This window comes from Lethenteron reissneri, chromosome 48 (genome assembly GCF_015708825.2).
Source record: "Lethenteron reissneri isolate LAM-NWPU_2019-01 chromosome 48, ASM1570882v1, whole genome shotgun sequence".
NCBI lineage: Eukaryota > Metazoa > Chordata > Hyperoartia > Petromyzontiformes > Petromyzontidae > Lethenteron > Lethenteron reissneri.
In genome coordinates this window covers 6,603,803-6,616,104 of record NC_083826.1, presented here as the reverse complement: position 1 = coordinate 6,616,104, position 12,302 = coordinate 6,603,803, and the positions used below count along the sequence as shown (strand labels likewise).

Sequence of the window (12,302 nt, the reverse complement as noted above, 5' to 3'; positions counted from 1 at the left end):
AAATCTAGAGTTAATACGGACGTGAAGGTGGCGCGAGCCCTTGCTGACGCACCACCGCTGGCGGAAGGGCCTCGACTGGGCGCAGCTCCAAAGAGGCCCTCTAGGTCGACGGTGGTCCGCAAGGCGGTCGGCAAGTGGTCTGCTGAACTGTTCCAGATTTAGAGTTTTTTTTTACTTTTTACACTCCCCGTACTGCACAAACCTTTTGGATCGGTTGATAAAAATTAACAGTTTTCATGGTCTTGTTATAGTTTCTGGTCGATAAAAAGGGAATAGTTGGCATGGCCTTGTTATAGTTTCTGGTCGATAAAAAGGGAATCGTTTTCATAGCCTTGTTATAGTTTTTGGTCGATAAACAGGGAATAGTTTTCATGGCCTTGTTTTTAGTCGAGAAAAAGGGAATAGGTTTTCTGGCCTTGTTTAATTTTTGGTCGATAAAAAGTCAATCGTTTGTATGGCCTTGTTTTAGTTTTTGGTCGAAAAAAAGGGAATAGTTTTCATGGCCTTGTTATAGTTTTTCATGGGTCGACAGTCGTCCGTGTGTCTATAAAGGTTGGGAACCACCACTCGCATTTTGGCCTACCCTCCAATGCTGGCCAGACGTCTTGGAAGAGGTGGAAGTGCCCACACTCTACACCGCCACGTGTGACCCCGCAGGCCGACTTAATGTGGTGAACACATTTATACTATAGAGTGGACAGAGGCTGTAAATAAGGACGGGGGGGGTGGGTGGTTGCGGGATCCAGGAAACCTGCACCCTTGTGTGCAGATGGCAGGTGTGAACTCCAATCGCTGGATCGTCAATCAACTGAGCCCCTCCCTGTTCAGACCCCCCCACCCCCCCGCATTTTGAAGGTATGGCGAATCACCCCTTGTTTGTGTCCCACATGGTAACATACCTATTTTGTGGCCCTGGTCGCACATGAAGAGGACTGTGCCACTTGACTCGGGGGGGGAGCATTCCCCGTTGAGGTTTGGGCACTGGCGGAGTTGTCCCTTCCAAACGCCGTTTTTTGTGCACCGCTGGGAGCTGGAACTCTGGCACGGCCATGCGCAGGAGGGACGGGTATCGATTAAATTCATCGTTCTTTACTTGACGAGGCGAGATGCGGTCGATATTTAACGTGGAACTTGTTTCGCACCGTACGTAGTCGACCGTGCTAACCGAAGGTGCTTCTTCATCACCAGTTCTGAACAGCACTCGCCAATAATGTTGGCAATGGCTTGGATTAAAACTCAACGTTATGAATTAGTTGTGGATCGACAGCAGAACTTACAATATTTAAAAACGTAAGAGCAACTACTGCCAGTTACACGATGATGACATAATATAATTCTTCAAAGCACTAACTTAATTGGTGATTAGCTATTGATTTATAAACTAAAAAATTTTAGTTTGTTATTTGAGAAACGTTTGGTCAAGGAATAAAATATTTGCATGAAAAATGAAATAGTTGCAACAATCACGTCAAAGCAATATTTTGCAAAATGCAGGACACAATGAATGTGGACCTTTGTATCGTATCGTAAATTATTGTGTGATTGTACAGCTTTGGAAGTAGTGCACAATAACAAAATAACCCCCCAAAAAACACACATTCGTCAATAACACTGAGGCATTCAAAGTAAAAAAATATATAATAGGCAATATTTCAGGAAAATGCCTTTCTTCATCAAAGCACACAGATATCGAATTATATTTATCATATGATATGTCATAATATTTCCATTGCGCGGCAACCCTAAAGTGGACCGTCTCATTAATGGGGGCACGGTGGATGGGGGGGGGGGGGGGGGTCTCACCGCCTTGTCCTTTCCCTTGCAGGTGATGGAGCAGCGGCTGCCAGCCTCGAACCCCCGTGTGCATTGGTAGAGTCCGTGGAGAATGGTCGGCGGAGGCTTGCAGAGCACCGGGACGCAGCCTCCCTCCTCCCACCGGCCATCCTCCGTGCAGCGCACCTGAAAGTTCTTCCTGTGGGCATCGTGAACGCACACGCGGTCATGTCAGGGGGCACGTGGTGTGGCCGCTGGCGTGATCGTTGACGCTTTCGTGACTGCAGGGATTCATCTTCTTTTGTTCTTTCTGTAAAGTCATGTAGACAGAAAAATAATAATAAATAAAGTGAATGCAAATTTCGATTTAAAGCTTTCGTGACTGCAGGGATTCATCTTCTTGGTTCTTTCGGTGAAGTCACGTAGAATGGAAATAATAAAATAATAATAATAAAACATAATAGAATAAAAAATATATATTTTATTATTTCCCTTCTACGTGACTTTACCGAAAGAACCAAGAAGATGAATCCCTGCAGTCACGAAAGCTTTACATCGAAATTTGCATTCACTTTATTTATTATTATTTTTCTATCTACATGACTTTACAGAAAGAACCAAAGAATATGAATCCCTGCAGTCACGAAAGCTTTAAATCGAAAAAGAGTTCAGGGGTATTTCATGGGTTTGAGTGCCACCGTTTTCACGTGAGCGACGTTCATAGTTATTTATTTATGGTGACTTGCTTACCTTTTCTGTACTTTGGGGCCGTCCATAAATTACGTCACGTGATTTTGGACGATTTTGACCCCCCCCCCCCATCGTCACACGGCGTCACAAATGTCTGACCCCCCCCCCCCCAAAAAAAAAACATGCTTCAAATCGCCTTAAACTATTGTCATTGTAGTGCGAATTTAATATGGCGCTGCACTCTGATGTTGGAGGAGAAAACATTTATAAAAAAAGTCTATTTAATTAAGTAGAACGTATTGTATTTTATTATGTTTTATTTTTATAATTTTATTATTTCCCTTCTACGTGACTTTACCGAAAGAACCAGGAAGATGAATCCCTGCAGTCACGAAAGCTTTAAATCAAAATTTAAGTAGAACGTGTTGTCTATATTTATTTAAAGTTGCGCATTTTGATGTGACGTCACATTTCTCAACCTCCCCCCCGCCCCCATCGTCACACATCGTCACAAATGTCTGACCCCCCCCCCCATAGGTGTGTGACGTCATTTATGGACGGCCCCTTTGCACTCCTTTTGTTTTTTTTTGTATAGTTTGTTGTCACTTTCTGACCTGCCCCTACTGGACATCTGTAAAAAAAGAGCTTCATAGCTCATCGGATTTCTCCTGGATGACTAAAGATTTTGAATCTCATTCATTTTTTTTTGTTTAACCAGGCGGTGAGAACTCAAGAGACCAGGATAGGGCCTCATATGCACGAGTGACCTGGGTGATACAAATAACAAAAGCAATAAAATAAAGTACAGCCACATCGGGGGGTGTTTCATCATGAGTTCTTGACTGTTCAGTATATGATACCACCTACTGGCAGTGCTTCGATGTATTCACACAATTCTGAGTGACCATTAAATTCATTAATGTGTCCTCTCTCTGCGTCCTGCTTGTGTGTTCCTTGCTATCGTTTTTCTCACTTGCACCGTCGCTCACATTCGTGTTCTACTATCTCTACCTTCTATCATCTCGTTTTATACACCTTCATTTTCACGTTATTTGCATCTGTAAGTGTACAGCCCTTTCACAATCAACTGCTAGATGAAAGTCTTCCAACATCATTTAACCATATGCACCATAAGAGTATGGGTTTGTTTAAAAAAAAAATTGTTTTATTTTTCCAGGTAATGCCCATTGAGTCAAATAGCTCATTTTCATAAGCGACCTGGCTATCACAAACGATTATTTTCACGGTAAGGTTAGGTTTTTAACGCGAACTCCACAGGTTTATTGTAATTGTGTCAGCGCAAATATGCACATCCAACTTCTCTCTCAAACGTACGCAGCCAACCGTGCTAACCGGAGGTGCCGGGGGAAGGACAGCACAAAAATCAGTTTTAAATAAATTAGTTTTCAATGAGAAACAAATATATAGCCATCTACGAGTGAATGCGATGCAGGACACGGAGCTATTGCTGTCATACTTTGTGAATACGGAAGCATTTGTCATTGGCCGACAAACACGTGGACCCGCACCATCAAATCTGTGTCAGATCAGCTTGTTTAAAGTGGGTTTTTTTTCCGTATTGCGATCAATACATCACTTTATCTGCAAAAGCAGTTAATCGATCGCCCTATCAATTAATCTATCAATCTATCAGCGAAAGGAAGTGGTGGGGGGTGGGAGGGGGGCGAGCGAGCGAGCGAGCGATCAAATCACGGCACACAAAAGCCGGATTAATTAGCTGAAATATGCAGAACGATTTCTGTCCACTGACTTGACCCCGTGGGCTAAGCCGTCTGCTGCAATACCACCCCGACCTCACCCTCCCCCCCGAACGGCAGCTTCAGCAATGCCGCCGCGCGTGACCGCATCGCGGCTCTGTTTGTCGGTGACATCATCGCCGAGAGAGCGAGAGAGAGAGGAGAGAGAGAAGCAACACAATTTGACGCGCCGTTTGAATCGAACTCCCTAACCCGATCAGCCACTTACGCTCAAAAAGCTTAGCATCGACACCGCTCGCCAGGTTAGGCTGATGCCCCCGCGATATAGATCACGGAAAAACCTGAGCCCAGCCCAAACTCCGAGAAATATCCCCCCCCCCTTCCATTTCTCTAATTGCCTTTTTGGTCACTGATTATTTCTCAGAGACTATAATTAAATATTTCTTCGGTTAGGGATTGTGTTTTTTTTTCTATGTGTGTCTGCAGAGCTTCTGTAAAATATGTACGCTCCTATAACAGTAGAATAGATATTACAAAAAATAATGCTTCATGGCGCTTCCACTGCTGGATGATGACCACCTCCCCTCCCCCACCCAACACCGTATCATTACTTCAGCATGCTGATCAGTGCGGGTGAAACAGGGGCCTACGACCCGATTCAGAGGTGTCACTCACGAACCAATGTTAACAACAAAATAAATAAAACATATAACTCGCTTAATCTACTGCCGGATGAAAGCCTCCCCAACTCCCGTGTCGGTCATGGGTATTGTTTGACCACACTTAATTACGCTGATCAGTACGGGTTCGTGAAGGGGAGAGAGACCCTGAGCCGATCCGGATATCGCTCGCCACTGATGTGAGCCGTGGGCAGGAATAGAACTCAGGTTGTCGGGTTCAGAGTGAAGTGTGCTAACCACCACTCCACCAGGCAACGGTATAGAATACTCACATTTAAATAGTTGGTTCTTTCGGTAAAGTCACGTAGAAGGGAAATAATAAAATAATAAAAATAAAACATAATAAAATCATTCTCACGACGTTTCGGCCACAACGCAAGCAGCCGTCCTCAGGTGAAGAACAGGTCTGTCGGAAAGACAGCGTCTGAATGATTCAGACGCTGCCTTTCTGAATGATTCAGACGCTGCCTTTCTGAATGATTCAGACGCTGTCTTTCCGACAGACCTGTTCTTCACCTGAGGACGGCTGCTTGGGTTGTGGCCGAAACGTCGTGAGAATTATTTTATTATGTTTTATTTTTATAATTTTATTATTTCCCTTCTACGTGACTTTACCGAAAGAACCAAGAAGATGAATCCCTGCAGTCACGAAAGCTTTAAATCGAAATTTAAATAGTTGTTCATGGAAAAAAAATTGGTGGCTAAATATTTTATCTGCGGAAATATTCCATTGGATGGTTTCAAGACGTGTCTGCAAAACAAAACGAAACTCGTGTGCCCAATTCGCGCATGAATTTTCCTTAACGCGCTTTTCATGAATAAAAACAATAACAACCACAGATCAATGTTTTTAAGAATGCAATTTTGCCAATTACACGCCCTGTAAGCATGTCAAAACCGAGCGCTACATTGGTCGAGACAATAATCCATTGAAAAATTATAACTGCTAACTTGGCACGCGGTGGCCTTTGGGAAGTTTAATTATGGTTCCCGTGTCAGGAAAAACAAATTGAAAGCCGTTGTAACTTTCAATAATTAACGCGCCGGGCGGCGGGACGTGTGCTTGGCTCAGTCCCATGCATCTCTGGCAAAACAACGCCAGGCCTGCAAACACCGATGGGTTTGTAGCCACGGGGTGGCAGGGAGTGAAATGGTGCCGTTTTGTAACGGGCAGCACACCGGACTTCCGATCCAGAGGTCGCCGGTTCGATTTGCTCTCTCTCCCTCGTGGTGAAAAGGTTCTTAAATCCCCACGTCCTCGTTTGATCCTCTCCTATGGCACCTCTATGAAGTCTGTCAACCCATCCTTGTCGCCTTCTTCGCTTCATTTCGCCACGAGGATGTTTTCATTCACCGACTCTTCCACACAAAGCGCTTCATCTCATCACCTACGGTCTCTACTCTTCAAGAGATGCTGTTGTACGGTATGTATGTTGACCTTATCTTGCACCGTACGTAGCCAACCGTGCTAATCGGGAGGTGTGTTGGAAGGACAACAAACTAACCACAAAAAGCAGTTCTAAAGAAGTTAATTTTCAATCTAAATTATTTAAAAGCGCATCGCTCCAGTGGCTTCCTGATATCGGAAGGAAGAGCATTCCAGACGGCCGTAGAAGCACATTTGAAAGCGCCGTGGGATGCGGTGACCGCCTTTGTTCAATGGACAGCCAAGAGCTGCTGCGAGGATGACCGGAGTGTGTGTGATGGTGGTGTAATGGTCAGCACCCTGGACTTGCAATACAGCAGTCGCAGGTTCGATTTCATCTTCTGGTGTGGCAGTTTAATGATTGGGGAAAGTTTTTTTGTTCTTTAATCCACCTCCCCCACTGCCCTCTGTCCACCCAGCAGGATAAATGTGTACAGCTGCGGTTAGTCGATCAACAGGATCACACGTGGTGGGAAGAAGTGTGGGTACTCCTACCTCTCTCAAGACATCTCGCCAGCGTGGAAGTAAAGGCCAAACACCCTCTCGAAGGGGCTGTCCAGTGGAGACCCTTCTGCCAGCAGTGATGCGAGCAAGCAATTGCAGGGCTGTGCCTTTGCCTTCGCAGTCACAATTATTATTTACAGGCGAGGGAGTGACTGAAGATAATGTGAATGAAGCATTTGCAGGCTATTTCCCTGTTGCTCACTACCTACTGTGAAGTTGTCATTTAAAGACCTGCTGACGTTGTTCACGAGACGTGGCTCTCATTCGCTGCATGCAGTCCCAAAATTACGGAAAAATATTTGCGTCTCCCCAGACAAATAACACCGATGGTCAGAGTGCGTCACGCGTGGTTGTTTTTTTGTGTTTGTTTATTTGTTTGTTTCCCAGGCTCTGAAACAAACGAGGTGAGAAGTGATCGCGCGAGGCATCGGACATCTAAGCAACAGCTTCGGGCTCCCAAGCAGCCGAAGGGGCCCCAGGTTCTAGAAAATCGAGATTGCATCACATATCAGCTCAAATCCCAGCACCTAATACGCGCGTATGTACGGTGAACTTATGTCGCACCGTACGTAGCCAGCCATGCTAATCGGAGGTGCGGGGGAAGGACAACAAGCCAAACACAAAACGCAGTTCTAAAGAAATGAGTTTCCAGTCTCAATTTTAAAGTGCCCATCGCCAGTAGCTTCCTGGCATCGGTAAGAAGAGCGTTCCAGACGGCCGCAGAAGCGCATCTGAAAGCGTCGCGATGCGGTAACCGACGTCTTTGTCCGATTGGCGGGTCGAGTTTTGGAAACTCCATGGATGTATCTTGTGTGTATGTTCCTATGTGCATGTGCGTCTCTTAGCAAATGATCGTTCACCTGGAATGTGCCCATGGACAACACACAAATACATTTTACAACATAAAACATGGATTTAATCCCTCATCTCTCTCTGACCTCCTGGTCTCTTCTTGGATCTGTCCCTTGTCCACAGCTCTCTCTCATATCACCACATTTCTGTCGCGTCCGTATCTTTCATCCCTTTGCACCTCTATCCGTTCTCCACATTTATCTCATCTGCCTAATGTCTCGTTCACTACGAGTGCTTTCTGACTGGTGACTCTGGGAGCACATGCCTTGAAATGCATGGTCTAATTGTGTCGCTCGATCATCAATGTAACCCTGCTAGGCTGGCCTGGAGTGGAAACTAACAGAGGAAGGCACTACCATCAAGGTACGAGGCACCGCCTGTCCGCATCACCCTACATTGCAACCGATATTCCAAATACTCCTACGAAAGGGTTTAAAAGAAAAAGAAATACGTGAACAACACAGGCAGCGACGGCTGTGGCGTGCCAGAGCAATTGGCGGAACAGTGTTCCGGAGTGGTCTGCATTATGAAAATTAATCGCGGCCAACATCAACAATCAACCACGTGCCGTGCGCTTCCCCCGCGCTCAAACAAGCCGTGCAGCGGGGCGACGTCTCGCACGTGGCCGGTGGCTCCGACTTGCGCCGGTGTGTCGGTATCGGGGCGTACCGACCCCCCCGCGTCCCCCACCACGCCACCACCACTTGCCTCTTGCCCTTTCCGCCAGCGATACGGTATCCGGGCCGGCAGCGGAACTTGCACACGGAGTCGAGCTTGTGGGTGCCGTTGGCGCACTGCGACGTGCGCAGCTCGGCGTTCGGCAGCGCCGGCGGCGGCAGGCACACCAGCTCGCACGACGCTTCCGGGTGCGACCACATGCCGTCCGCCAGGCACGCCACCGCCGTGTTGGTGCCTGCGTGCGGGCGCGGAACGACATAACACGGATGAAGGCTCCAAGCCCCCCACATACCGTCGTCATCTCTCGTGGTCTTACGATGCAGCGGTCCGTCTGAGCTCCCGCGCACGGGGTCAATCCCGTCGCTCCGTCTCAAACCGCGTGTTCCGAGCGCAATCAAGCATCGGAGCCAACTTTGGCACGCGGTTAGAAGTATCGGGACCAACGTTGGGCCAACGTTGACACGTGGTGCGAGCTGTTGGATGGACCAACGTTTTCGCATTCACCGGCAAGCCAAGACGGTCGCTGCATCGCGCGCTTTCAGATGCGCTTCTGCGGCCGTCTGTAACGCTCTTCCGATATCAGAAAGCCGCTGGAGCTGTGCATTTTTAACTTATCTATCGTGAAAACGAATTTCTTTGCAACTGCTTTTTGTGTTTAGTTTGTTGTCCTTCACCCGCACCTTCGATTCGCACCGTTAGCTACGTACGATGCGAAATATGTTCAACATTCACACATTAGGGCGTCAAAGTCTTGCGACCCAGATCATGCAGAGTGGTGCACCCTGTCCCCTACCCCCTACTGCACTCTTTAATCACTTGTTCGCAAACACTGGCGGAGCCAGTGGGGGGTGGGGTGGCACGTGCCCCCCCACATCGTTTCGAAACTCTGAGCCAGCCGCTCGCCGCGTGGCACATTTGCCATCTGCCTTCTCTAACCTACACTGACCATTGTGGTGAAGTATGGCGCCCCCCATCCATTGGGGAATTGTTAAAAGGGGCTGGTCATTGGAAGGGGGGGGGAGGTTGGGGGAGGGGCGGCAGGAGGGGACAGAACTAGCAGTGAGCAGCAGTCGTAGCCAATAACCAAATCGTCCACAATGCCCCGGGTCTCATCAGATCTCCGAAGCTAAAGGTGGTTGATCCTGAGACGCGACAGAGAGCCCATCGCAGCCTCACCCTTCTGCTGGGCGGGTGGGCGGCACTGGAAGGAGCAGGACTGTCCACGCGCGGTGCCCCGGGGGCACGAGAACGCGGCGTGCGGGACGAGCGAGGGGTGCGGGTGGCCGCAGTCGACGGGACGGCAGAGAACCTCCCCGCTCCAGCGCTCCGAGGCGCACGCCAGGGTCACCGACTCTGCCGGGCTCGCCTGTCGTGCGCGGTGGGGGCGGGCAGAGGAGGCGGGGGGGTGGGGGGCAGAGGAGGCAGGGGGCCGGTCATAGCGTTAGTTTCACTGCGTAGGTTTTGGCGGTCGCTTGCCGCGTGGCTCTGCGGCGCGTTCGCCGTTCGGCGGGGACCACGTTGCGCTGAAGGTGTCGAGAGAGATTCAATTAAATTCCAGAATGATAAGATGAAGAAGGTCTCCGAAGCCCGTGGAGTGAAGCGTCAGCAAGGCAATGCATGCCGAGGGCGGTGATTGAGCGCTGGCCGGGATCAAAATTGTGAAAGAGAGGTGGACGACAAGGGGTGATGTTGCAGTGCTTTTGGAAAACTGAACTTGATGACATGAATCAATAATGTGAGGTTTTTCTCTCCTTCACATTTTAATTGTGTTCGGGCAACTACTTGTCATCGCAAGCAGCATCACCAAATATATTACGTCAATAGCGGCTGTCGCTGGCCTCTAGGAAGTTATGAGCCTTTTCTGAGCAAACCATCACGGAGTTATGAAACCAGAAGTTCTCCGGTTTTGATCTTCCATGACGACTCATTGTCCACCCTAAACTGCATCCACACAAACCATGGCAAATGGCTGATGCACAAATTGATACTAAAAACACTCTCCAGGAGTGTGCGACTGTGGTCATCCAGAACAGACCGCACACAACGCTTAACGATGCAATGCCCCCATCCACAAATACGAAGGGTAGACGTCACAGCGACACGTGCACTCCGCTGGCTCCTGACGTGGTCGTCTGGCTTGACCACGTCAATGTGAAATTATCATTGTTGCTCTCCGTCTACATTAGCAGCGGCACGAAAGAAGAAGAATCATAAACATGGAAATTGATGATGAGAAAAAATAACAAAGTTGCATCGCGAAGGCAAGATAATTACACGGAGGATATAAAGATGGAAAACATGTATCCGAGAAGTTGCCTCTGTTAAGCGAACATTACGTACAAAAAGCACAATGGTCCAATAACTATTAGGACTGACTCAACCAGTCATTTGGCAGTGGATGTTTAATGATGTACCGAGTTGCATGCAATGTTGTGTCAGAACCCAAGAGAAAATGCTTTTTAACAGAAAAGGGTTTTCAGCTCGACCCGTTATCTTGACTGCTGCGATACGAGCTTTCCAGGAACATCTCCTGAATGTGCCGTCCTCTGCAAAGGTCATTCTGTCGGCAGACTCACGTTTGCGCGGAGAAACCTAAAACACCATCAGCGTAATTGTCCATCGTGCAGTGTGGTCATTACGGATGCGCTAAAGTGTGCAGCGTTGTTTTGCATAGAATAAAGCGGATGAAATGCATGCACACATTTCATTTGATTCCTTTAAAAGAGTCCGCTTGGTCGACGTTATCACATCGTTTTGTTTCAAATACCGGCGCAAAAATCTCAAGCTCCCGCTAATTGTAGCGAAAGTGGCTCAATTTTATTTTCCAGCACCATTATTATTACGTGTATCTTCTTGGTTCTTTCGGTAAAGTCACGTAGAAGGGAAGTAATAAAATAATAAAAATAAAACATAATAAAATATTATTATTTTATTATATTATTATATTATTTTATTATGTTTTATTTTTATTATTTTATTACTTCCCTTCTACGTGACTTTACCGAAAGAACCAAGAAGATGAATCCCTGCAGTCACGAAAGCTTTAAATCGAAATTTATTACGTGTATGTCAGGACCAAAAGTTAAAGATTCCGTATCGTGTGCCACTTGCCCAGAAACTGTCACCTATTCCTGCGTGTGCTGTGCATGGCGGCGCTTGCTGCAAAGGCAACAAAAGCGCTGCAGCAGTGAAATGTTTCAAGTGATGATGTCATTTTTCCACAAATAGCCATCTCATTCGCGAGAATGGATGGATTTTTTTTTGCTTCTCAAATCCATGAGAGCAGATTGGCGTTGGGGGGGGGGGGCAATTGGGAAGCAGACAGAGAGATAGAGAGAGGGAGAGAGAGTGGAACGCAGGGAGGAAAGGAGGGAGACCGAGAGAGAGACAGTGAGAATGACAAGCCTGCATGCTGTGTATTCCTGATAGCTAAATTACTTTCAAGTCTGGTCTATCTGACATTTTTACATTTTCATCTTTTTTAACTAAATTGCACATGCAGGTACACTCACTGTGAATCAGCCTTATTGATGAGACATCATGCGCCGTGTCTGCTCGCGGTCCTGACGCAAATCAATGCGTGCGTGCGTGCGTGTGCGCTTCTGCATGTGCGCGGGATAACGTCATTGTCGTTTTTGCAAATGTAAAACAAAAATTACTTTGGTTTCGCAGGAGACGGAACATGATACGGGCGTAGGTGGGGGGGAGGATGGGACCGAAAGTCGCTTGCAAACCTTGCAGAATGAGTACCGCAGTCTTAACAATAGGCATCCATGATCCCAATCAGCTAATCGCAAACGCTGGCATACTACTAATGCTTTGGGCAGTGGTTTTCATTTGCATATGTTTAGGCTGTGATTTAATTGAAATGCGTTACATTCTCTTACGAAATTTCCACTGCTCCCCCATTGCATTCCCTGCTCCCATAAATCCTCCTTCCACACACTCATTGACAGGTACCTGCATATATTTACTCAGGCA

The 12,302-nt window shown here is 47.3% G+C and overlaps 1 protein-coding gene across 1 annotated transcript in view; it reads right to left on the bottom strand.

Moving 5' to 3' along the window:
- The window catches only part of LOC133354584 (pappalysin-1-like), a 126,609-nt gene that overhangs the window by 31,908 nt on the left and 82,399 nt on the right, over positions 1-12,302 (bottom strand). The window contains 4 exon segments of the mRNA XM_061571534.1: positions 900-1,038; positions 1,804-1,968; positions 8,348-8,556; positions 9,498-9,687. Coding sequence (XP_061427518.1) covers positions 900-1,038; positions 1,804-1,968; positions 8,348-8,556; positions 9,498-9,687 — 703 coding nt within the window.